The following is a 27,738-nucleotide window of genomic DNA, read 5'->3' on the forward strand; positions in this document are numbered from 1 at the left end:
TGCTGAGCAGAACACCAGGAAAACACACTACTCGCCTTCGAGTAGCTCCACTAGATCTTCAATGTTCACCTGAACTGAAGGAAACGCCGGAGTTTCAGTCGGACGTTTCATCTGAAGAATGACACCTGAGATAATGCAAAATTCTTACACTGGAGTGTCAGCCTAATTTAGTGCTCAAGTCTTGGAGTGGGACTTGAACCCACAGGCGAGAGTTCTACACTGACACCTATTTTTCACATGTTGGAGTTCAAATGAAATAGGGATTATGTTGGATGTAAATAGGTTGGATAGAGGGTAGAAAATCCATTTGGTCTGAGGTTGTGATTCAAAGTGGGGGTTTTAGAGGATCTTGACCAGACTCTGCTCAATTAGTCCCAAGGTAAGATGTGACCACTAATAATATAGACAAAACTAAAATAGACCAAGGTAGAGACTGAAGGCCTATCAAAATGAATCAGATTCAACAGCATCAATTAATTCAGGATTAAGCTTTAAATGCCACCAGCAGCATCAGATATCCAATGCACTCTCAAGCAGCAAACTCCCCAGTGATGGGCTGTGTGACTGGAGCTTGGAATGGGTAATGAGGCCTGACCCTAAAAGAATCATTGGGGTTGTCTGTATACAACACAAAGTTCCTTCCACCTCTGCACTCCGATTAGAAAACTGGCCCCGCAGAAATAATTATAATGCATTATACCAACTTGAAGCACGTAAACAGTACAAAACAATTTAGATTAGATTATTTGAACCTTCACAGCACTATATATTAAAACGAAATGCGCTGATCCTGACCATTTCTCATTTACATTTAAGGCCTGCATCTTTTTCCCTCCCAATTTGCAGGTGGGGGGACAAGAGGAGGGTTAAGATGTCCATCATTAGCAAGTTCCGCACGCACGTCGGTAAATGTCTCATCTCTTCCACAGCTTATCTCACTTTCTCATACTATTTATATTACAACATGTAGCAAGTACTCCAGTAAGGGCTTGAAAATTTTAAGCAATGCAACTGAGTAGTTCCCTGGCAATAAGAGGTTTGAAGATGAGCAAAGGGCATGACATTTTCTTCAATCAGCATCAAATGAAGTGACAAGTTGAATACCTTGTACCCAATATCCACTGTTAATCATAGAAGTTTATGGCACAGGAGGCCGCCATTTGGCCCATCGTGTCTGTGCCGGCCGAAAAAGAACTAACCGGCCTAATCCCACTTTCCAATTCTTGATCCGTAGCCCTGTAGGTTACGGCACTTCAAGTGCATATCCAAGTACTTTTTAAATGCGATGAGGGTTTCTGCCTCTACAACCCTTTCAGGCAGGGAGTTCCAGACCCCCACCACCCTCTGGGTGAAAATAATCTCTCCTCAACTCCCCTCCAATATTTATACAAACAAGTACAATCAATCAAGACTAACTTAATGGCTCCAAACAAGTGCCAGAATTTTAATGTTGTACCTTTGTTTTAAAATAAAGTGCCAGCTAAAGAATATAGACCACTTCCCTTTCCCTCAATACAAGGAACACACACACACAGTTACATTAGCTACTACTTTTAAAATCAAACCTTGCTTGAGCTTCCTAGTCATATATCCAATACAAAAACACTTGCATCTATTGGAAGGTAACATTTTCATTTGATGCACGACTGCTTCCACTATAATCGCACCTATTTAATATTTTACCCCCAGGAAATCAAGAGCAAACATTTTACCCATTCTTAATTGTAATCTTTTAGCCTTTCTGATCAGCCATCTCTCATAGTCCTAAACTATTAGGAGTGCAGTCAACAAGCAAATTTTAATAAAGAAAACCTAGCCTATTCTCAAAGTTTCTCAGTGAAAGATGTAATCTCCCAAACTCCGATTTGTCAATTGCCATTTATTCACCACTGCATTTTCTCTTCCAATAGGGTGATAAGTGGTATTTTGCATTTCCTCTTCTGGGTATTGAGGACCCATTTCCTATCATTTCACTGGTAATTACAAACTTATACTATTCATCCCTTGATCAAATCAAAGTTTCAGTATTTACTTCCGCACCCCGCAGAGGGTAGAATTGGCTCTGTATCAAATGGTCCAGTGATGGCTATCTCCCGCACAAACCCAAGGAGTTACAAATTACCAACTATCAGTGACAGCCGTTTCATGTTAGGGATTTATAATTCTAAAGATGCAAATCAGAATAAAACTTCAGGAAAATTCTATTCCTGATAGAGCTCATCATCCAGCAGTATTGCAATAACTAACCCCAGAACTTTGTGATTTGTGAAAGCCGCAAGTGAATGTTAACCCTTAATTCTCCACACTGAGAACTTCCAGGTTAGTCAATGAGGGGAATCACAGAGTGAAAACCTAGTATTCACCCACCAGGGAAAGATTTGAAGGAATGGAGTCACAGAGTGAAAACCTAGTATTCACCCACCAGGGAAAGATTTGAAGGAATGGAGTCATGGAGTAAAAACCTAGTATTCACCCACCAGGGAAAGATTTGAAGGAATGGAGTCATGGAGTAAAAACCTAGTATTCACCCACCAGGGAAAGATTTGAAGGAATGGAGTCATGGAGTAAAAACCTAGTATTCACCCACCAGGGAAAGATTTGAAGGAATTGAGTCATGGAGTAAAAACCTAGTATTCACCCACCAGGGAAAGATTTGAAGGAATGGAGTCATGGAGTAAAAACCTAGTATTCACCCACCAGGGAAAGATTTGAAGGAATGGAGTCATGGAGTAAAAACCTAGTATTCACCCACCAGGGAAAGATTTGAAGGAATGGAGTCATGGAGTAAAAACCTAGTATTCACCCAGTAGGGAAAGATTTGAAGGAAAGATTTGAAGGAATGAACATTTTTTTTTGCAACCACTCCCCAAGCAGAACCCTGCCATGTTGCCACCAATCACTTAAAGCATATTGGACCTGATATACTATGGCAAAGAAAGCTGGCAGCCAAATATGCTTTAAATATGGCTTACTTCAGGATCAACAGAAAGTCAGCACTGAATGGGTTAAAAATCACCACTGTGAAAACATAAAACAGTAATACGGTGTACAATAACACTTTTTTTATACAAGAATTCTCAAAAGCTTTTTGCAACTTCTATGTGCATGTGCTACCTGGATACCAACATGTTTTCATGGTACGTATATAATACCCAACTGTTTGTTTGAAAAGAACAGACTGTAAAGGTAGTGAAAAGAAACAGGTCTTCAAATAAAATACATATCGGAGCATTTCACAGTCAAAAAATGGAGCCTTTTGGGGACTGAAGTTCATTTCTATTAATCAACTGCTAATCGGATTCAGATACATTAAAGTCTGGTGGTTAATGATGCAAAAAACAGCATTTTGACAAATCTATCAGAAAGGTTCTCTTGACACATCACGAGCTGCAACGGTATTTTATTTTATGAAATGCAAATAATTATTTTATGAATGTTTCCCTGGGTTCCAAGGTAAACATTTTGTATTATAAAAGTAGGTAAGTTATCAAAATAATTTAGAATTTGGAATGCACTGCTGTTTTAAGATGAGCTGTGCTGGATTCTATCCTCCCTGATAGTATTAGCAGTTGCTTGGTTCTGGTGAAATTGATTCAAATGTCCTCACTTCTGAAAAGGAATATAGTGTCATGGACAACTCTGGGTGGTGACACATGTTGATTAACATCCCTGGGGCCAATGCCACAATTAAGCTTTATCAAAATCCTTGAGACAACACAGGTTCTGCCAAATTCCTGCTTGCCCTTTGGCTAAAGATTGGTGAATAAATTAAAGATTTTTTTTTGGAGGGATGGGCTTAAAAGAAAAATAAGTAAATGCCAATTGAGAAGACTCATTAGCAACAACTTGCATTTATATAGCACCTTTAATGTACAAAAACATCCCACAGCACTACACAGAAGCATACTCAGACATAAATTAACACTGAGCCAAAGAAGGAGATACGAGGAGTGACTAAAAGCTTAGTCAGAGGTAGGTTTCAAGGAGCGACTTAAAGGAGGGGAGGTGGAGAGGTTTAGGGAGGGAGTTCCAGAGTTTATGCTGACACGGCTGAAATCATGGTCACAAATGGTGGAGCGAAGGGATCTTGGGATACACAAGAGTTGGAGGAGCGCAGAGTTCTTGGACGGTTGTAGTGCTGGAGAAGGTTGCAGAGATAGGGAGGGGCAAGGCCACAAAGGGATTTGAACACGACGATGAGAATTTTAAAATTGAGGTGTTTGGGGACCAAGTGCCAATCTTGTTCAGCGAGTACAGTGATGATGGGTGAGCAAGACATGGTGCAGGATAGGATACAGGCAACAGAATTTTGGATGAGCTGAAGTTTATAGAGACGGAAGGCCGACCAGGAAAACACTGGAATGGGCAAGTCTGAAGGTAACAAAGTCATTGGGTGAGGGTTTTGACACCAGATAACTACTTTTGAGCAAAGCTACAAATAGTTATGCATTGAGAACAGAATCTATTTAATAATAAATGGAACAATGATACAAGTCAGCTACTGCAATAGCATTTTATTTTTCGCCTCCCTCTGTTCCCTTTTCTTCCACAGAACCTTTTCGGTTTTGCTTTACTCAATTTCCCCTTTCCCGGGGTGAGAGGAGCTGCTACTCTACCTTCCCTCAGCCTAGTCTGTCAGGACCATTATGCACTACTTTTTAAACACTTCGACTATTAAATGAAATTTGAACACCAGTGGGAAAATCGGAGGGAGTAAGATTAGGTGACAGCTTGGGGAATGGAACATAACTAAATCATTGTACTCACCATCTATGTTCAGCATCATCTTCCACATGGCAGGTCTGACAGACTGATGGAAACCAAACCAGACCTCTCTACCCCCACCCAATGGATGGTCATACCCTTCGGGGGCAGAGAAGAAAGAGCGGCCAACAGGGGTGTACCTGTAACAAAGCACAAACAACTAAGAGCACAGGTCTAGGGTCTTGCACACCACTTCTAACTAGTGCTGCTTATACATTCAAAAGATGAAATAAAGCAGGAGGCCCTGCATGCGTGAGTGAGAGAATCAAATGATAGTCCTTTTTATGTATAAACGGAGCAGGAACTTAAAATATAAAGAAAGGTGCAAAAACAAAATATGAAAAAAACTTGCAAGGGATATCAAAGTTAACTAACATTTTTATAAATTTGTTTTGGAAAGAGTGTGAAGGGGAATGCAAACCATAAAGACAGATGCAAGCGCGAGTATTATCTTCTTCTTAGGCAGTCCCTCGGAACCGAGGATGACTTGCTTCCACATTAAAAATGAGTTTGCAGGTGACTGATGAGTCCAATGTGGGACCTACAGTCTCTGTCACAGGTGGGGCAGACAGTGGTTGATGGGGCGGGTGGACAGGGTGCTTGGGTTGATATGCGCTCCTTGCGCTTGCGATAAGGAAACGGCAGACTTGGTTAAATGAGGATTTTGTATTGTTTTCACAGTGGAGCAGAGGTCAAAATAGCAGCGATTTAAGGGAACCTAAAAATGCAATAGGTGAAGAAATTGCAGGTGCATTGTTCATAATTTTCTGAAGTGCTCCATATTCAGGAATTGCACCTGTGGATTGGAAAATTGCAAATTTCACTCCACAAAGAAGGGAGGGAGGGAGAAACCAGGTAACTACGGACATGCCAGTTTAACATCAATTGTACGGAAGTTATAAAGGGACATGGACAGACAATATGTGTGGGCAAAATGGCAGATGGAGTTCAATGTGGGGAAGTGTGAAGTCATCTGCTTTGTACCCGAGAAAGACAAATCACAATATTTTCTTAATGGAGAGAGACTAGAAACTGTGGAGGAGCAAAGGGGTATTAGTGTCCATATACACAAATCACTAAAAGCTAGTTCACAAGTACAAAAGGTAATCAAAAAGGCTAATGGAATGTTGGCCTTTATCACAAGAGGGTTGGAATTCAAAAGTAAGGAAGCGATAATTCAGTTGTAGTGTGTCTTGGTCAGACCTCATCGGGAGTACTGCCTTCAGTTTTGAACACCAAATCTCGGAAAATATACTGGCCTTGGAAGAGGTACAGTGCAGAGTCGCCAGTATGATACCACGGCTTAAAGGGTTAAATTATGAGGACAGTTTGCATAAAGTTGGCTTGCATTCCCTTGAGTTTCGAGGGATGATCGAGGTGTTTAAAATGATAAAGGGATTTGATACGAGTATATACAGAGGAACTATTTCCTCTGGTGGGGAATCTAGAACAAGAGGGCATAATCTTAAAATTAGATCCAGGCCATTTCAGAGTGAAGTCAAGATGCACATTTTCACAATGGGTAACAAAAACCTGGAGCTCACTCCCCAAAAGGCTGTGGATGCTGGGTCTTTTGAAATTTTCAAGACTGAGATAAATAGGTTTATGCTGGGTAAGGGTATCAAGGGATATGGAACAAAGGTAGGTAAATGGAGTTAAGGTGCACATCAACCACAATCTAATTGAATGGTGAAATAAGCTAAAGGGGCTGAATAGCATACTCCTGTTCATAGCCATCAAATTTGGACAGCTTATTTTATGAACTAACTTGGTGCAGCAGCTGTTTCAGTAACAACTTGCATTTATAAATCACCTTTAGCGCAGAAAAACATTCCAAGTACATTGAGGCATGGATTGGTTGAATCACACAGACCAGGAAAGTTTCAGGTTTGATTCCCAATCTGTGCTGAGTTCATTCTCAGCTAAACCTGTTTTAAGTGCATTACCCATTGGATTACCATTACGACAGCACGGAGGTAGAAAAAGGATGAGGGGACGGGGAGAAACAGGGCATACGCCCATGATGAAAGCAAGTAAGCCAATATAGGGCGAGGTCAGGATGAGGCTTTGCTGTGATGCTCTTTCTGCTCAATTGGTCTAGTGACATGTATTATCTAAGCCCACAAACGAAGAATGGCCACTTAGGCGAGGTACAGTGCTGGAGAAATTAATGGGACTGAAAGCTGATAAATCCCCAGGGCCTAATAATTTGCATCCCAAAGTACTAAAACAGGTAAACCATGGAAATAGTGGATGCATTGGTTATCATCTTCCAAAATTCTATAGTTTATGGAACAGTTCCTGCAGATTGGAGGGTGGCAAATGTAAGCCCACTATTTAAAAAAGGATAGAGAGAGAAAACAGGGAACTAGACCGGTTAGCCTAACATCAGTAGTAGGGAAAATGCTAGAGTCTATTATAAGGGATGTGATAGAAGGACACTTAGAAAATATCAACGGGATTAGACAAAGTCAACGTGGATTTAGGAAAGGGAAATCGTGTTTGACAAACCTACTGGAGTTTTTTTGAAGATGTAACTGGTAGAATAGATAAGGGAGAACCAGTGGATGTGGTGTATTTAGATTTTCAGAAGGCCTTTGCTAAAGTCCCACATAAGAGATTAGCGTGCAAAATTAAAGCACATGGGATTGGGGGTAATATACTGGCATGGATTGAAAATTGGTTAACAGACAGGAAACAGAGAGTAGGAATAAATGGATCTTTTTCGGGGTGACAAGCAGTGACTAGTGGGGTACCGCAGGGATCAGTGCTTGGGCCCCAGCTATTCACAATATATATCAATGATTTGGATGAGGGAACCAAATGTAATATTTCCAAGTTTGCTGACGACACAAAACTAGGTGGAGGTGGGATTGAGAGTTGTGAGGAGGATGCAAAGAGGCTTCAAGGCGATTTAGACAAGTTGAGTGAGTGGGCAAATACATGGCAGTTGCAGTATAATGTGGATAAATGTGAAGTTATCCACTTCGGTAGGAAAAACAGAAAGGCAGAGTATTATTTAAATGGTGATAGATTGGGAAATGTTGATGTACAAAGGGACCTGGGTGTCCTTGTACACCAGTCACTGAAAGCAAACATGCAGGTGCAGCAAGCAGTTAGGAAGGCAAATGGTATGTTGGCCTTCATTGCAAGAGCATTTGAGTACAGGAGCAAGGATGTCTTACTACAGTTATACAGGGCCTTGGTGAGACCACACCTGGAGTACTGTGTGCAGTTTTGGTCTCCTTACCCAAGAACGGATAGACTTGCCATAGAGGGAGTGCAGCAAAGGTTCACCAGACTGATTCCTGGGATGGCAGGACTGTCGTATGAGGAGAGATTGGGTCGACTAGGCCTGAGTTTAGAAGAGTGAGGGGGGATCTCATTGAAACGTATAAAATTCTGACTGGGCTAGACAGACTGGATGCAGGGAGGATGTTTCCCCTGGCTTTGGGGGGGGGTCTAGAACGAGGGGTCACAGTCTCAAGATATGGGGTAGGACATTTAGGACTGAGATGAGGAGAAATTTCTTCACTGAGGGTGGTGAACCTGTGGAATTCTCTACCACAGAAGGCTGTGGAGGCCAAGTCACTGAATATATTTAAGGAGATAGATAGATTTCTAGACACAAAAGGCATCAAGGGGTATGGGGAGAGAGCAGGAATATGGTATTGAGATAGAGGGTCAGCCATGCTTATATTGTATGGTGGAGCAGGCTCGAAGGGCCGAATGGCCTACTCCTGCTCCTATTTTTCTATGTTTCTATGTATCAGAGGATGCCTAGATCCAGCCAAGAATCAATACTTGCAGGAGGGTCTGGGGGAAAAGTGGTAGGGAAAAAAAGTGACACCAGAAAAAGCTGCAGCAGGACAAAGCCCTTGGAACTGTCTTTCACCGTATAAACTATCACATGACTTTGGGTGCCACCTCTTCTGATCAAGAGTTTTCACATTTTTTGAATGAGTGCATGTTCAAAGTAAATAATCTCTCTACTGCAGAATGGAACACTTTTTTTTCTCCTACATTTGTCACTTAAGTGTCAACATTAAGCCTAACCACAGGTAGTGAATTGGCCAGATAGAGAGTGAAGCCCCCTTTACTCTGTCCCACCAATGTACCTTTAGCCTTAACCTCAATAGCACCTTGAGCCTCACTCCAGGACTGGAGCACAATCTAGGCTGACACTCTAATGCAGTACAGGAAACTTTGTTATCCGGAGGCTAAATGTCTGGCAAGCTCGAGCCACCGGCAAAAATCAGGAGCCATTTTGTTAGGTTTTTTTCTTCTCGTGGCTTTTTTTCCCCCCCAACAGCCAGGCTCTGCAAAGTCTCTGTAGCTTAGCAACAGCTTCAGAGAGACGCTTCCAAGGTACGGGCCAACTGTTTAGAAGCTGTTGCTAAGCAACAGTGTTTGTTGTCAGATACGGAGATGAAAAGCTCCGTATGCTTCAACATTAACGCTGGTGTGTCCGGCAGTTTTGAGGGAATGGCAACAGCTCGGTCCCGTCAGTGCCGGATAGCACAAAGTTTCCTGTATTAAGGGAGTGCCACAATGTCAGAGGTCCCGCCCTTCTGATAAGATGCTAAAACGGAGGCTCCAACTGCTTGATTAAGGAATGTTAAAGATCACATGGGATTACTCTGAAGAGGAGCAAGAAGTCTCCCAACGACATAGATAGGACAAGGAAAGAGGTTCTGCTGAGGGAGTTTGAGCAGCTAGGGGCCAAATTAAAAAGCAGAACCACAAGGGTAATAATCTCTGGATTACCACCTGAGCCACGTGCAAATTTGGCGAGGATAAATAAAATTAGAGAGTTAAATGCGTGGCTCAAAGACTGGTGTGGGAGAAATGGGTTTTGCTTCTTGGGACACTGGCATCAGTACTGGGACAGGAGAGAGCTGTTCCGTTGGGATGGACATCACTTGGCCAGTGCTGGGACTAGAATCCTGGTGAATCGAATAACTAGGGCTGTAGAGAGGGCTTTAAACTGATTAGTGGGGGGGGGGGGGGGGGGGCGGCAGTTTTAAGAGAGCGAAAAATAAAAATGACAGCGGAGAAGGCAATAGAGCAAGGTAGCAGTGGGGGAATTAAAAACCAGAGCGTGTCAGGAAGGGAAAGAATGTACAATGATAAAGGTAAAGTAGTAAAAGGGGTAAAAGCAGGGATAAATTGTCAGAAAACATTTGAAAGTTCTTTATCTGAATGCACGCAGCATTCGTAACAAAATAGACGAGTTGACGGTACAAATAACTACACATGGGTATGATCTGGTGGCCATTACGGAAACATGGCTGCAAGGTGACCATGACTGGGAACTAAACATCCAGGGGTATTTGACTATTAGGAAGGACAGACGGGAAGGAAAGGGAGGTGGGGTTGCTATGTTAATCAAGGATGGAATCACTGCAATAGTCAGAAATGATATTGGGTCAAAGGATCAGGATAGCGAAACAGTTTGGGTGGAGATAAGGAATAATAAGGGGAAAAAGTCACTAGTGGGCGTAGTCTATAGGCCTCCTAACAGTTGCAACTCAGTTGGTTGGAGTATAAATCAGGAAATAGTTGGGGCTTGTAATAAGGGAACAACTATAATCATGGGGGATTTTAACTTTCATATTGACTGGACTAATCAAATTGGGCATGGCAGCCTTGAGGAAGAGTTCATAGAGTGTATTAGGGACAGGTTCCTTGAGCAGTATGTAAATGAACCAACCAGGGGGCAGGCAATCTTAGATCTGGTCCTGTGTAATGAGACAGGATTAATAAAAAATGTCCTAGTAAAGGATCCCCTTGGAATGAGTGACCATAATATGGTTGAATTCCAAATTCAGTTTGAGGGTGAGAGAGTTGGATCTCAAACCAGCATACTGAGCTTAAATAAAGGAGACTATGAAGGTATGAGAGTAGAATTGACTAAAGTGGACTGGGAAAACAGATTAAAGTGTAAGATGGTACAAGAGCAGTGGTCTACATTCAAGGAGATATTTCACATCTTTCAAGATAAATATATTCCACTGAGGAAAAAGGGGAGTAAAAGAAAAGACAGCCATCCGTGGCTTAGTAAAGTAATAAAGGATAGTATCCGACTGAAAACAAGGGCATATAAAGTAGCCAAATCTAGTGGGAGGATAGAAGATTGGGAAGCATTTAAAACCCAGCAAAGAATAACTAAAAGATTAATTAAGAAAGGGAAGATAGATTATGAAAGTAAACTAGCAAAAAATATAAAAACAGATAGCAAGAGTTTCTACAGCTATATAAAAAGAAAAAGGGTGGCTAAAGTGAACGTTGGTCCCTTAGAGGATGAGACCGGGAAACTAGTGGTGGGGAACATGAAGATGGCAAAGACGCTGAACAAATATTTTGTATCAGTCTTTACAGTAGAGGACACTAAAAATATCCCAACACTGGACAAACAGGGGGCAATGGGGGTGGGGGGGGGGTGAGGAGCTAAACACAATTAAAATCACTAAGGAGATGGTACTCGGTAAAATAATGGGACTTAAGGCGGATAAATCCCCTGGACCTGATGGCTTACATCCTAGGGTCTTGAGAGAAGTGGCGGTAGGGATTGTGGATGCATTGGTGATTATTTTCCAAAACTCCCTGGACTCAGGAAAGGTCCCGGCAGATTGGAAAACTGCTAATGTAACACCCTTATTTAAGAAGGGAAGTAGACAAAAAGCTGGAAACTATAGACCAGTTAGCCTAACATCTGTGGTTGGCAAAATAATGGACTCCAACATTAAGGAAACAGTAACAGAGCATTTGGATAAACATAATTTAATAGGACAGAGTCAGCATGGTTTTATGAAGGGGAAGTCACGTTTGACAAATTTGCTCCAATTCTTTGAGGACGTAACATACAGGGTGGATGAAGGGGAACCAGTGGATGTAGTGTATTTGGACTTCCAAAAGGCATTTGACAAGGTTCCACACAAAAGATTACTGATCAAGATAAAAAAATCACAGGATTGGGGGGAAATATACTGGCATGGGTGGAAGATTGGCTATCTAACAGAAAACAGAGAGTTGGGATAAATGGTTCGTTCTCGGGCTAGCAATCAGTAACTAGTGGTGTTCCGCAGGGGTCAGTGCTGGGACCCCAACTCTTTACAATCTATATTAACAATTTGGAGGAAGGGACCGAGTGCAACATATCCAAGTTTGCCGACGATACAAAGATGGGAGGGAAAGCAGTGAGTGAGGAGGACATAAAAAACCTGCAAAAGGACATAGACAGGCTAAGTGAGTGGGCAGAGATTTGGCAGATGCAATATAATATTGGAAAGTGTGAGGTTATGCACTTTGGCAGAAAAAAATCAAAGAGCAAGTTATTGTCTAAATGGAGAGAAACTGCAAAGTGCTACAGTACAAAGGGATCTGGGGGTCCTGGTGCATGAAACACAAAAAGTTAGTATGCAGGTGCAGCAGGTGATCAGGAAGGCCAATGGAATCTTGGCTTTTATTGCAAGGGGGATGGAGTATAAAAACAGGGAAGTCTTGCTGCAGTTATACAGGGTATTGGTGAGGCCACACCTAGAATACTGTGTGCAGTTTTGGTTTCCATATTTAAGAAAAGATATACTTGCTCTCGAGGCGGTTCAGAGAAGGTTCACTCGGTTGATTCCGGAGAGGAGGGGGTTGACGTATGAGGAAAGGTTGAGTAGATTGGACCTCTACTCATTGGAGTTCAGAAGAACGAGGCGCGATCTTATCGAAACATAAGAATGTGAGGGGACTTGATCGGGTGGATGCGGTGAGGATGTTTCCACTGATGGGTGAGACTAGAACTAGGGGGCATAATCTTAGAATAAGGGGCTGCCCTTTCAAAACTGAGATGAGGAGAAACTTCTTCACTCAGAGAGTAGTAAATCTATGGAATTTGCTACCCCAGAGAGCTGTGGAAGCTGCAACATTAAATAAATTTAAAACAGAGATAGACAGTTTCCTAGCAGATAAGGGAATTAGGGGTTACGGGGAGAGGGCAGGGAAGTGGATGCGAGTCTAGATTCGGATCAGCATGATCCTATTGAATGTTCCAGCTAATATCCCACCTCAAATACCACCAAAAACAGAATATCTAATCATCCATCTCATTGTTGTTTGTAGAATCTTGCTGTGCGCAGAATGTCTGCAGTGTTTGCTAACATAATAGATTGCATTTTAAAGCAATCGTTTAATGTGAAGTATTCTAGGACAATTCAGAGAGATGAGATTGTGACAAAAATGTTTGACTTGGTTAGATTATCTACTGGTTTCTTTATTGCTGACCACAGTATAAACACAAGGCTATGGTCAGTTGTTGCTGGTGGCTTTCTGAAAGCTGGATAGAATTTACATTATAGTCTGGCTAATATTTGTATTGCAGAGCAAGGCAAATATTTACGCAGCTTTGGATCTTGGCGGTATGACTGTACACAATACGCCTAGTCAGGGACCTGTCTCACAGGTAATTCAAAGTACTTGGTACAGATCAATGAATCAAACCATCTCATCCAATTCCAAACCTTCTAGGAGGTGTCCATCCTGGAGTACTTATTTTGATTGGCAGCTGTGTCTGGGGTGAAGCTGTTGGGCAGGCACGTGGGGATGGTGGGGGCACAGTCAATGATTCATTGTAGTCTCTGATAGGCAGCAAGTGGACTGGAGCTTTTGATTGTGACTTATATTTGGCTGCGTAAGTTTAGTGAGTCAGTCAGTCAACAGGGAGACAAAGCTGGAACAGTGGCTCTGTCGTATGAAGTGTGTGATTGTTTCAAGGATCAATTTTATCTTCAAAAGGTGGTGCAGTCGAAGTGCGGTTGTTGTTTTGACATTGAAGAGAATAGTAAATATATTGTTTGTACTGAATACTGTTTATTTACCTGTTTAATGGTAAATAAATTTGTTTATTGGTTTACAGCCTCAGCCTTGATCTGATTTAGAGCATATATTCAATCTATTCAGTGAAGATGAAGGAACCATGCAATGGCATGTGATACTTGCCAGTAAGCCAGAAAACAGTGCCAAGGGCTCTTTGCTCAATTCCTGGGTCTCATTACATTTACTAAGTATTGGGCAAATAAAAGCACTCTCTAGTCCATAAGGGACAGGAGTTCTACTTACAGACGTGGTCATTGAACCACATAGTATATCTAATGTAAAAATGCAACAATAAGGAATTATATAAATGCACTAGTGTGCAATTTCTCTACTTCCCAAACTAGCCACCACTGTAGCCTGAATTTGCCAATCGGTGCCGAATTAGGGGCAGTTTTCCATCCCTAATTGAACTACAATAGCAAGGAGACTTTTATTGCATCAGTGCACGTTGAATTTGAACCAAGTACCAGAGGTAAAAATGCAGTGCTGTATACTAAACCACTGTACCATTCAATTTCTATCTGGATGTAGTTCAAATGGAAACTGTTCCATCAAGTTAGGTTAGGATGGCTGCTTAAGTTCTGGGCTAACTAACATTTAAAACTTGGCGTACGGGATATAAGTATGTATGTCTTGCAATTACATCAGTGAACTGAAACTAGATTTAAAAGAATACTATGTTACAAGAATAGTAATGAAACTTTGATAATCAAATTTGATTACTAGATCAAACAGTAATTGCCAGAGAACAAATAACTCTGAGCACTGAAACCACTTCTGCAACTTAGAAAACATGGATGTGTATAAATTCTGGAGCCCGTTCTGGAAATTCCAATTATTAGTGAGAAAATATTAAATTACTTAATGTTTGCATTTTATTCAGAGAAAAGTATTAAATGAAAAGCTTGGTATTTTAATTGATTAACATGCGCTCAGAAGGTTCACTTCCAAAATGTCTAATAGCAGCAAGTGAAAAAATCGTTCCATTTGTCACGGTTTTAAAGCACCTGAAAGTAAGATACTTGCATTGTGCAGTGTGGAACATGGAGCGTCTCCCCTTGGGTGCCGCTTCCTGCCTACCGATCACCAATTTAATGGTACGACTTGTCAGCAAGGATTTTGATGATTTAATAAAATTGTTCAGTTTGCACTATTATTGAATTTAGGCGGTACATAAAATCGTTCGTTCAAGAAAAAGCACATCAATACGCTATTACATGCAATGCATTGCTAGCATCACTTATCATTGCAATCTTTATTGCTATTTGATATATTTCAATTAATTTACTGATAACAGCTATTTGTAAACCAAAAGGGGAAAAAAAATCCTTTAAGTAATCGTCTTTGAAAGAAAATAAAACAGGACTTCAGGTATTATATGTTGCAGCGATTGAAAAAAGGTTAGAGAGACCATTTCATAATCATCGCGTTTGAAATAATCCTGCAGAGCAAACAGTAAAAACACTTCACAGCCCTACAATGGAACTAGTTGCAAGAAAGATTAATACACAACTTTGCTGTCTTGCACTGTGACAGAGAATTCTGTTATTGTCATGAGAAAGTTAACTTTCTTTGTCGGATCTTCATTCTTAAAAGGGAAGGATTCTTCACACATTGTTAGGTTAGCCCCAGGTAGCTGTGGATAGGGTCACAAAAGCGACATTCTGTTGAGGTTTCTCACATTAGGCTGTCGCCCAGGTGAGCTACCCTATTTGAGGTTTAAAAATGCAGAGCCTTACCTGCGTCATCAATTTGTTTCCTTGCAGAAGCTAAAAGACATGTACAAAAAGCCATCTAACTAAAAGTCACTACCAAAATGAAAAGAATAGTGCCAGATGAGAAGCAATGATAACCCTACAATATAGGCAAGCGAAATTGTGTTTCCATGACATTTTCACAAATGAGTGAGATTTTAACCAAGTAACACCAATTACAAACTTACAAGAGGAATTTATTTTTACAAATTGCTTTTGTCATATGACAGGAATGATACAACAATTATCTTAGGAAGTGGGTGGTGTAGTTCGTTAGTACTGAGGTGTCTGAGACACGGGGACAAATGCAGACCGTGGGGTCCTTTGATCCAGCACACAAAGTTCCTGCTGCTCCCTTTCTTTACTCAATTTCAACTTCAGATCTTCAAAGTTTCCAGGCTTAGACGACAGGAAAAGGCTGTTTCCTAATTAGTGGATTTGAACTGATCAGGGAATTAGCCTTTCAAGCTGGGAACTTTCAAGAGCTGAAGTTTCTCCGTTTTCAAGCTTCAAGGAGAATGGAGAAAGCCAGCTCTGTGTCCCCAGGTGGTTTTGACAGTGTGGAAATCAAGGCCAACTGCCCACTCTACTCATCCTCCCATCCAAGCCACCCTATTTCCAAGCTTTAACCAGTGCCAGTCTCATTCTCAACACCGCTGCTTCCTACTCCTCTCAAGGTTTACTCCTCACCCCATGCCTCCACTCCATTACCAGCTCAATAACTCCTCCCCTGCTCTCTGACAAGCCACACAGCCAATCCTTTCTCCATACTAGCTCTGCAGCCACTCTTCTCCCAAAGGATGCGTTCCTTCCCCCTTCTCCGATTACTGCTGAAACTCCCCAGTTACACTCGCAACTCATCTCCTACAATTAGTTTCCTCTTTCTCTGGCTTGACTTACTGCCACCTCTATTGCAAAACACTGCAACCTTTCCAAGAACCCAGTACCAATACAGATCACAGACCATTCCTTTATTACAGCGAGTCCTCTCACCCCTGACCCCCTCTTCTCCAGATATCACAAGCAATTTATTGGTTCCTACAAACCTCACCCACTGCATCCGCCATACAATTACCTTTGTAATTAACAAAAGTGTTAATTGCATCTCCTGTCTGCCTGGAGTACATACCCGTAAGGCTATTTTTCCACTCCCTCTTCACATTAGCAACAGACTTAAGTCAAAGCCAATGTATTTTAATCCTGGAGGGGAGAGCGAGAGGTGGCAAGTAGAGGGATTGCTTGAATTTGTGTATGGAGATTTCACTTTCTATGGGAATCACACCACTGGGGTTTTCTTGCAGTGTGTATGGAGAGGAGGGTCTTGTACTCCGTATTCAGGGACTTGCATTTCTTATGTATGGAGACTTGCATTCCTGAATCATCATATGCAACCCATTCACTAGTTTTGATATGTGTATCCAGCTTCTAGCTCAAAAAGGTTGAATATCTCTGGAACCTAGGTTTCAATCTAGCCCAGGCTGATGGAATTGAAGGGTATCTTTGTATTGGTTGTAAAGTTTCCAACTGAACAAAGTTAAGGCAGGCTCAATCCAGTTTCTTATGGTACAAGTGCATAGTTAAACAAAAACTGCCTGTAACACAGCACAGGTTGCAATTTCATTCGAAGGCCATTAGGATAACAAGTGTTGGAAGTAAAAATATTCAAATTGATCCAGTGGGGAATAAGCTTGATGCTGAAGTACAGCAGAAAGAGATTTCAATAAATATGTCAAGTGCATAATACCTGTTCTGGGTGTCACCTTGATAAGTGCAAATATTGACCAAACAAATAATTATCTGCCCAGCAACATAGGGAAAATGTGTTGCAATATGAAAGAACCCACATCATTTCACAACCCCTTAAACTCTATTCTGAATTCATCTTTAGATTTTCATTTGAGTTTCCTCTTCTCACATAGAAGACATTTCACCAGTCTCGGTCAGGACATCTGGAAGTGAGGGAAGGGGTCTTCCCACACTGTTCATAAAAGTTCTTTGGCAGGAACAGCAAAATAAAGCTCAATTTCTGTTTCCTTAATGAATTCACAATGGACCTTGCCAGAAATATATCTACTACAACACCTGAAATTCCAGAGGTATTACTGATCATCTTCTATAACTTCAGTGAGAGATTGAAGAACCCCCAAAGTTAAAAGGTGAGAAACTGGGAGGACCCCCACAGATTTCCCAGGTGTTGGTTTTCACAAGCCAACCCTGGAATGTTTCAGTTGTATCTGGCCAATGTCTCAAATACAGCACTAAATTTACAATATCTTAAGATGAATGAGAATTTTTCAATTAATTTAGCTGTATTAGCTGATAATGTGGAAGCCAACATGATTAAAGCAAAGCAAAATGGAGGCAAGTTTTGTGTTATCAACATCAGATGCAGATATCGAGACTTGGCTTTGGACTCATGATTCCCCATATGACAAGTGCATGAAAATATGGCTGTGACTGGTTACAGATCAGCACTGGAAGAAACTGAGGAGGAAGAAAGACATCACTTGCCTACCTTCTCAAATGGGGAGTATTGCATGGAGAGTTGCAGAGGGAAGAATAAAACCAGAATAACTTCCCCAATTAAAATAAATGGTTTATCTCACTGCTCTTGGTGGATTAAGAAATTAACTGTGGTAAACCACTTTTATCGTTCACTATCGTTACACTATGGTTATCACTGTTTATATCGTTACACTATGGTTATCACTGTTTACACTGTTGTATCACTACACAAGGTCGCCTCTTGTCACGCTGTTATACCTGGGCTGACCACTGCTGACTCCGCCCATGGCTCCACCTGCTTGCCCAGGTATAAAGGTGGTCGACTGGCTGGTATTCCTCCTTGTTGGACCCGATCACCCACGAGGGTGGGCTCTGTTATTTAGCCAATAAAAACCTATAGTTACTGTCTTAACTCGTCGCTTTTCATTGGATGAATTGATAGGTATATCATTGACAAAAATCAAGAGCTTAGTAAGAATTTTGAGTTGATACTCACTTCATGGAGGGGAGGTGTCGGAGGACAACATCGACAGCATGTACAGGATTTGTGCTGAGTGGTTTGTCTAGGTCCAACCCGGGCAGCAGCTCTGGCATACTACGACCTGTCAGAACTTCATGCAGCAAGTGCCAGCTCACTCTTGAAACAAATTTTATCGACACCCTGAAAATTCGGTCCTTCCCTTCGCCTGGCAACGTCACCTCCAAATCGACCTTCAAAAATAAAAGTTGTACGGCAATCTATGACATTCCTTCATGTACAGCGCTTTTAAAAAGCTAACTGTCCACCAACGGAAAATACATGAAAAATATCAGGGACTGGATAATGTTATAAATCTCATTATTCATCAAGAAACTACTCATGAAATAACACTGGATGGCCAGCTGGTGGCGCCATCCAAGGAGTATAAATACTCGGGCGTCAGCCCCAGCTTGCCCAGGGACATTTTGTAAGACAAGGAACTAGTGAAGTACAACTAGACCTCCATGTTCTGAAACAAGTTGATTAAAGCCTTGCTTTATACTCAAACCAAGTGCGGAGTGAGTTTTATTACGTCAGATGGTGTAATGGGTTATTGTAATGACCCTTTCATCTCAAGATCTGAGCTCATTATTAATTATTATTATAATACAGCCCAAACTAATGGTAGGAAAGGTACTACAGTCTACTTGTTGGCTGCAAGGATTTCTACATGAAAATGGGCTTGGGTAGTCTTAATCCATTTCAGGCCAACGGCACAAAAACTGCAACAATTTAGCATTAATTAGCAATCTTCGTACTTTGGGAAATATCACACTGGTGCAGATGGGGCGCTCTGCTAAATTGGGGCCAAAAGCACATTGCTGGGACAGAGCAGACAGAGCTCCAAAACAGGCTCCAAGCTTCACTTCAGACCAGCTTGGACTTTCTGTGGCGAGTTTAGTTTGTATCTACCGTGCAAATACAGCAACTTCACGCCATTCAATACTTAGTAATGGTAAGCCAGACAGCGAGATGCCATTTTCGTGAAGCCAACAGCGGAGTGGCGCATCTCACAGCAACTTCTGGATTTCCGTGCGTCTGCCCTCGCCTGAAGTTTTTTGGTGGAAGGTCGCACTCTGCCATGGGTGGGAGGGCAGCATGGACCTTCTGGCAGATAGCCACAAGAACTATGCAGGTTTTCATCTTATGAGGAACCCTCCCTCTCTAATGGGTAGACAAGCAGGCACTGGGCTGGGTCCTGCAGTATTGGGAGAAAAATGCCACGGTCCAGGGGTTGCCCCGGACTGCTGTCCAGATTGGCTGAATACAAGGCATGACCAGAATATCGGTAGGTGAGTGCCATTCTGGGCGCATTCCCCGACCAATAATCTAGTATGGAGAGGTAGAATTTGTAAGGGGCGAGTATGCACAATCTTGAGTTGGTCATTACAGATTTTAGGCAAATTCAAGATCATGCACCATAAAAACAAATTTAAAGATGCAACTCAATGTACCTTTAATAGATAGTTTTTTGGACTCGAGAATCAAGGGATATGCGGATTGGGCAGAAAAGTGGAGTTAAGGTTGAAGATCAGCGTTATTGAATGGCGGAGCAGGCTCGAAGGGCCTTATGGCCTACTCCTGCTCCTAATTCTATTGTTCTTATATTCTTAGAATGATTTACTAGAATCAATGAATGGAAAAGGCACCGTTTGATTAGCTACCACACTGATATATCGACAAGCTGACCATAAAACTAGAGAGTTTTAACTACATTGGGGTAAAAATTGAGTTGCGCCCCCTCTGGGAAGCTACCTTCGCTGGGGCGCTAAAAAAGTTAGCACCCCCGCGGCCAATTTTCCCAGGTAGCGCCCCGAGAGGGAAGAGGGGCGCTACTGGAAGTGCCCCGCGTCCCTCTTGGGGCGCTGCGAGCCAATATCGCGGCGCTACTGCAGGCCTTCCTCCCCTTATTAAAGCGGAGGGGCCTGGCGCAACGCGTCCCGGCGCCCAGCTGGGCCACCAGGGATCGGGAGTGCCGGCAAACGAGCTGAATTTCACGCGAGGCACCCGTTAACGCCCTCTTAGGGCACTAATCGGAGGCGTAAATCAACTGAATTTAGCCCCCATCTTCTTTTGGATGAATAAATTTGGTTACTAGTGAAACTGAGACTGAGAAACTGAAACAAAACCATAAACGAAAGTTGATAATGTTGTGGTTGACAGAGTTAAATGCTCATAAAGCAGACTTGCAAGCCAACATAGAAACATATACCCATAATGTTTACCATTATACAGAAAACTCTCTTTTAAACAGCACCTAAATATCCGGAATTCTCTATTAACCGGCAAAATTCATACTCCGAAAACAACACCTCAATAACCGGCAATGTTGCCGAGTCCGAGTCTCCCGCGGTGGCCGAGTTAGTCAGTGGGTATAGTTCTCCAAACTGCCACTACTCAGCTTCTTGGCGCTGTCGGAAGTCGGAACACCTCATTAACAGGAGTCTGACCCTCCCGCGCTGCCGGTAGTCTCTGGCAGTACTGTACTTAATCAAGCATCTTCCACCATCCATTTAACACAACAATTTGTAGGTGAGTACCCAATTACTGTATACTGCACATTTCTTGATTTTTTTAATTTTTGTTTGTTAAAAATACTCTTGGTAGATAACCCTCTCCGTCATCCGGAATTTTTAATCAACCGGCACCATCCCGGTCCCGGATACCAAAGAGTTTCCTGTATATACATTCCTTATCTGACACAATCAAGACCATCAATTAAAATAAGCATACTCATTACCCATGCCCATTAACTACTGCATACGAACTGCATCCGACTTGATCTCTGGAAGTAAACAACACACCATACAATGGATTTGAATAGGTAATACATTTTTTGAAATAAGCTTGAGCAGCCCTTACCCCAGTGGTGCTGACTGGAATGGGATCAGCAGTGTAGAGACTCCTTTTCCCATCGTAGACAGGTCTTCTTTCTCCAAAAATCTGAACTTTAAAATGCTGAACCATAGAGTCAACCACTTCCCTACAACAACATAGAATGACTAGTAAGAGGTGGAGAAAAGTACCAGAAGCAGAAAAGAATCAAATCTCAACATACCATTGACTATCACTTTCCAATTTTCCCTTCACTCTCCTCACCTGAAGGGAGCAACTTCCGCTATCATACGTTTCCACAGGCAGTGACCCTCTGGTATTTCACTCCAAATGACTATTGTCCTGGAGAGCATGGCTAATGAGCATCAGTAATGCTACTGAAGTGCAAGGAGGGAGGATCTTCTAACTGGGTTCTGCTTTTTCTTCACCGAGCACCCACAAAAGCACTTCCATGAAAGGATAACCAAAAGTGGTAACCTAATCAATTGATTACCATTCCAGAACCCGCAAGATCACCCCAGTTGAAAATAGCTAATTAAACACCGACCACGCATCAAACTTGGGACCTGCCATGTCTGTGTGGCTTACACATGTACTACCATGTGGTGCACTTGTCAACTGAGCCAGTGGGAGAGAGGCCAAGACGTTACATTCCTAGGTGAACCAAGTGATACTGTAACTTTTATACCCTATTGGATATAAAGATTTCGATAATTTATTACTGAAATAGTTGTAAACAACTGTGCTTTTTGAAAAGTCATAATTCGATTGTGTCTCCTCACCACCCCACACAAAAAAGGTTGTATCTTTGCACTTTTGCTGTTGTGCCTGACCTCCACTTTGTGCTGTTTTGTATTGAGAAGGTGGATGGCAAGTGCAGGCATCATTTAACCTGCTGATACCCCAATTCCAACACTACATTTCAAAAACTACTCTGGTATTAAACCGCCTTGAACTGGGATGATTGCAGATCATAAGTGATAACCAACATACTACAGGAAACTGTGTGATATCCGGCACCTACGGGACCGAGCTGTTGCCGATCTATCAAAACTGCTGGACATACAAAGTTAATGTTGAAGCATACGGAGGTTTTCATCTCCGTATCTGACAACAAACACCGTTGCTTAGCAACAGCTTCTAAAGCGTCGGCTGCAGCTGCAAGCGTCTCTAGCTGAAGCTGTTGCTATAGCTACAGACCTTGCAGTGCCTGACTGGGGGGAAAAAAAGAACTAGATCTAAAAAAAATTACAGAAAACGGCTCCTGATTTTTGCCATTAGATCAAGTATTCCGGACATACAACCTCCGGATAAACCAAAGTTTCCTGTACCAAGCCTATTCTAGAAAGGGGTGTTCCAGTTTAATCATGATTGACGTGCTGCACTTTCTTCTTTAATACTCAATAAGCTGTTGGCATTCTGGACACCCGCACACTGTATTGCTCATTACTACTGTCCTTTGTACATTGTAAAAGCTGGTGTACAAGTTATACCATCATACATGCTCTGAATAGAAAGAACTAATTTAGAATTCAGGTTTAACTAGAACATGAATACAATGGTTAAACAGCACAAGTTGATTACAAAGCCAAGACTTAGGAGCAAGAAGCAGATCCCAGTAGTATTTGTTAATAAACATGCCAGTAGATTTGGAACTCCAAATAAAACAAAAATGTCTCAACACATCACATTTAAGACACTATATTTGAGCTAGCAAGTGTCTGCAGCTGAACCGGACTGTTCGCATCCTTGGTGTTATATTTGACCTCGAGATGAGCTTCCTACCACATATCTGCGCCATCACTAAGAACGCCTCTTTCCACAGCTGTAACATCACCCAACTCCGCCCTTGCCTCAGCTTCTCTCCTGCTGAAGCCCTCGTCCATGCCTTCATTACCTCGAGACTTGACTATTCCAATGCACTCCTGGCTGGCCTCCCTAGTTCTACCCTCCGTAAACTTGGTCATTCAAAACTCTGCTGCCCTTGTCCTAACTTGCACCAAGTCCCGCTCACCCGTCTCCCCCGTGATCGCTGGCCTACATCGACTCCGTTAAGCAACGCCTCTCTTTAAAATTCTCATCCTCGTTTTCAAACCACTCCATCGTCTCGGCCCTCCCAATCTCTAATCTCCTCCAGCCCTACATCGCCGGCCCCCCTCCCCGAAATCTCTGCACCCCGCCAGTTCTGGCCTCTTCAGCATCCCCGATTTTCATCGCTCCTCCATTGGTGGCCGTGCTTTCAGCTGCCAATGTCCTAAGCTCTGGCATTCCCTCCATAAACCTCTCCGCCTCTCTTTCCTCCTTTAAGAATCTCCTTAAAACCTACCTTTGACCAATCTGCCCTAATATCGCCTTGTGTGACTCAGTGCCAAATTTTGTTTGATAACGCTCCTGTGAAACGCCTTAGGACGTTTTTCTATGTTAAATGCGCTATATAAATACAAGTTGTTATTACTCTTTCCAAACCTAAAATCTCATTGAACATTGATTACTATGAAACAAAATTGTGACGTTCAGTCACTGATTGTTACAAACTTGATTAAATCAAACTCAACCAACAATGGAAATCATTTAAATTTTGACAAGCAATGGATTCATTTGTGAAGTACGATGAACGAGCAGGGTCAAGTAACTTCCCAGAAACAGAGCTAGGACAAATGAATATGCAAGTCAAAACATTTTTTTTTGAGGATGTAACTGGTAAAATAGATAAGGGAGAACCAGTGGATGTGGTGTATTTGGACTTTCAGAAGGCCTTCGATAAGGTCCCACATAAGAGATTAGTTTGTAAAGTTAAGGCACATGGGATTGGGGGCAAGGTATTGACTTGGATAGAGAACTGGTTGGCAGACAGAAAGCAAAGAGTTGGAATAAACGGGTCTTTTTCCGAGTGGCAGGCAGTGACTAGTGGGGTACCGCAGGGATCAGTCCATGGACCCCAGCTAGTCACAATATACATTAATGATCTAGACAAGGGAACTAGATGTAATATCTCCAAATTTGCAGATGACACAAAGCTGGGTGGGCGTGTGTGCTGTGAGGAGGATGTCGAGAAACTCCAGGATGATTTGGACATGTTGGGTGATTGGGCAGAAACATGGCAGATGCAATATAACATGGATAAATGTGAGGTTGTCCACTTTGGTGGCAAAAACAGGAAGGCAGATTATTATCTAAATGGCAATAGATTGGGAGAAGGGGAAGTGCAACGAGACCTGGGTGTCCTTGTGCACCAGTCGCTGAAGGTAAGCATGCAGGTGCAGCAGGCGGTTAAAGGTGGTAAATGGTATGTTGGCCTTCGTAGCGAGAGGGTTTGAGTACAGGAACAAGGATGTCTTGCTGCAGCTGTACAGGGCCTTGGTGAGACCACATCTTGAGTATTGTGTGCAGTTTTGGTCGCCTTATCTGAGGATGGATGTTCTTGCCATGGAAGGAGTTCAGCGAAGATTCACCAGGCTGATACCTGGGATGGCAGGAATGACGTATGAGGAGAGATTGGGTCGATTGGGCTTATACTCGCTGGAGTTTAGAAGAATGAGAGGGGATCTCATTGAAACTTATAAAATTCTGACAGGACTGGACAGACTAGATGCAGGAAGGATGTTCCCAATGGTCAGGGAGTCCAGAACCAGGGGACACAGTCTAAGGATAAAGGGTAGGCCATTTAGGACAGAAATGGAGGAGGAATTTCTTCACCCAGAGAGTGGTGAACCTGTGGAACTCTCTACCACAGAAGGCAGTGGAGGCCAGTTCATTAAATATATTCAAGAAGGAGTTGGATATATTTCTTAAGGCTAAAGGGATCAAGGGGTATGGGGAGAAAGCAGGGACCGGGTATTGAATTTGGATGATCAGCCATGATCGCATTGAATGGCGGAGCAGGCTCGAGGGGCCGAATGACCTACTCCTGCTCCTATCTTCTATGTTTCTATGTTTCAACACACATTGGCCCAGAAATTCAGGTCTCCACGAGCGAGTACGCATGAAAGTGCCGGTTTCGTGCATGCACAGGAAACCTGCACTTCCGTTCCCCTGAAAGGGGTTAAGAGGCGGAACGCATGCGCGGGAGAGACAGCACGTGCGCATTGAACTTACGTTTTTTTTCCAGGTTTTTCCGGGAAGGTAAGTCTCCAGAAGTTAGACATGTAAAAAGCAGTCGCAAGGCCTGCTTTTAACAAGGTAAGTGGTGAATTAATTAAAATTAAAACATTTTTTCCACAGGTTTATTATTTTTAAATACTTTAAAAGAAAGGTAAGTTTATTTTTAGCCCTGTTAGAAAATGTAATTAATTTTTTCAAAAATTTAAATTATTGTTTAAAATATTTATTTCATGTAATTTATAGTTTATTTTAAAAGTGATTTAAAAAAAAAATTATTTGAGGTTTTAGTGATGTTTTGGGGCTTATAGTATTTATAGGTTTGACAGCTCTTCCTGTCAAACTTATGAATGAAGCATTCCCTGCTACCATTGGCTCTCCATGGCCCACGTGATCCCAGGGGACGCATCGAACTAACTGCGCCCCTGGGATACGCAAGCACTGCACGCCGGCAGTTGGAGGAGGCCCAGAATCGCAATTCCACGGGGGCTCACAACTTGCGCGCCGGCCGAGGAGCTAAGTGCAGGTCGGAGGCTTGCACCCGCGGGAAGCCCCCGACCCGAATTTCTGGGCCATTATCTTTATGCACCCAACAAGGCATGAGGGAGCTTCTACGTAGAGAAGACTTGCACATGCTTCATGACTTGGAACCCTTTCCTAGTCTTCAGTGCTGTTTGAGTTTAAATTTCCTTTGCAATTCGATTTTCACTAAACCTTGCTTAAATTCAACAATTCAACTAGCATTTATGAACTGTCCCTCATGAGATTAGACAACCAGCTGCAGATGTGGCCTTCCTCGTTCTATGGAACAAGTTCAAACTTCACCTAAAATTAGGATTAGGATCTGTGGGGAGATTGAGGAAACAATCACGAGGGACATTACTACTTTAAGATGTTTGCATCCTTGGACTGCCATTCAGAGGTGATCTTCTTTTACTTTGGGGTATATGAGGCTTCAGTTAAGCAGAGAGAACAGCAGGAACTTCAAGAGACAACATAAGCAATCCAGAATCCAAAAACTTAATGCCAAGAGTGCCAAGCAACATTGGGTCAGAGAGATAACTTTCCCTCAGCCAGCAGAAAGCGGACAGAATTGCTGTGTGTTCTTCAACTCTAATCTTCTGAATAATCCTCAATATGAAAGGAAACAAGTATGTTCAGTACATCTTGTTCCAAGGAATAGCCAAGTTGACAAGAGCTACAAGTCAACTAGCCTCGCCCCTCTGTATCGCTGTAACCTAATGTCCTCCTCCAGCCCTACAACTCGCCGAGATCCCTGCGCTGTTTCAATTCTGGCCTCTTGCGCATTCTGATTTTCTCTGCTTCTCCATTGGTGGCTGTGCCTTCAACTGCTTAGTCTCCAAGCTCTGGAATTTCCTCCCTTAAACCCCTCTCCTCCTTTAAGTTGCTCCTTAAAACCTACCTCTTTGACCAAGCTTTTGGTCACCTGTCCCAATATCTCCTTACATGGAATAAAAGGAGAAAATGCTGGAAATACTCAGCAGGTCATGCAGCATCTGTGGAGAGAAAGTGAATGTTGGTCCCTTAGAGGACGAGACCGGGAAATTAGTGGTGGGGAACATGGAGATGGCAAAAACGCTGAACAAATATTTTGTATCAGTCTTTACAGTAGAGGACACTAAAAATATCCCAACACTGGACAAACAGGGGGCTCTTGGGGGGGGGGGGGGGGGGGGGGGGGGAGGAGGAGCTAAACACGATTAAAATCACTGGAAGTGGTACTCGGTAAGATAATGGGACTAAAGGCAGCTAAATCCCCTGGACCTGATGGCTTACATCCTAGGGTCTTGAGAGAAGTGGCGGTAGGGATTGTGGATGCATTGGTGATTATTTTCCAAAACTCCCTGGACTCAGGAAAGGTCCCAGCAGATTGGAAAACTGCTAATGTAACACCCTTATTTAAGAAGGGAAGTAGACAAAAAGCTGGAAACTATAGACCAGTTAGCCTAGCATCTGTGGTTGGTAAAGTGTTGGAGTCCATTATTAAGGAAGCAGTAATAGGACATTTGGATAAGCATAATTTAATCGGACAGAGTCAGCATGGTTTTATGAAGGGGAAGTCATGTTTGACAAATCTGCTCGAATTCTTTGAGGACGTAACATACAGGGTGGATAAAGGGGAACCAGTGGATGTGGTGTATTTGGACTTCCAAAAGGCATTTGACAAGGTACCACACAAAAGATTACTGCACAAGATAAAAAATCACAGGATTGGGGGTAATATACTGGCATGGGTGGAAGATTGGCTATCTAACAGAAAACAGAGAGTTGGGATAAATGGTTCATTCTCGGATTGGCAATCAGTAACTAGTGGTGTTCCGCAGGGGTCAGTGCTGGGACCCCAACTCTTTACAATCTATATTAACAATTTGGAGG

General features: G+C 42.5%; 1 protein-coding gene across 2 annotated transcripts in view; it reads right to left on the minus strand.

The window, feature by feature from the left end:
• LOC147103181 (protein argonaute-3) overlaps positions 1–27,738 on the minus strand; it is a 160,103-nt gene that overhangs the window by 53,636 nt on the left and 78,729 nt on the right. For both annotated transcript variants that reach the window (XM_085962566.1, XM_085962568.1), the window contains 3 exons: positions 21,271–21,391; positions 18,385–18,599; positions 4,768–4,904 (listed from right to left, as the gene is read on the minus strand). In XM_085962566.1, coding sequence (XP_085818692.1) covers positions 4,768–4,904; positions 18,385–18,599; positions 21,271–21,391 — 473 coding nt within the window. The remainder of the gene's footprint in view (positions 1–4,767; positions 4,905–18,384; positions 18,600–21,270; positions 21,392–27,738) is intronic.

The sequence above is a fragment of the Somniosus microcephalus genome, chromosome 20, assembly GCF_052327205.1.
Source record: "Somniosus microcephalus isolate GS21.2 chromosome 20, FLI_Smic_1.0, whole genome shotgun sequence".
NCBI lineage: Eukaryota > Metazoa > Chordata > Chondrichthyes > Squaliformes > Somniosidae > Somniosus > Somniosus microcephalus.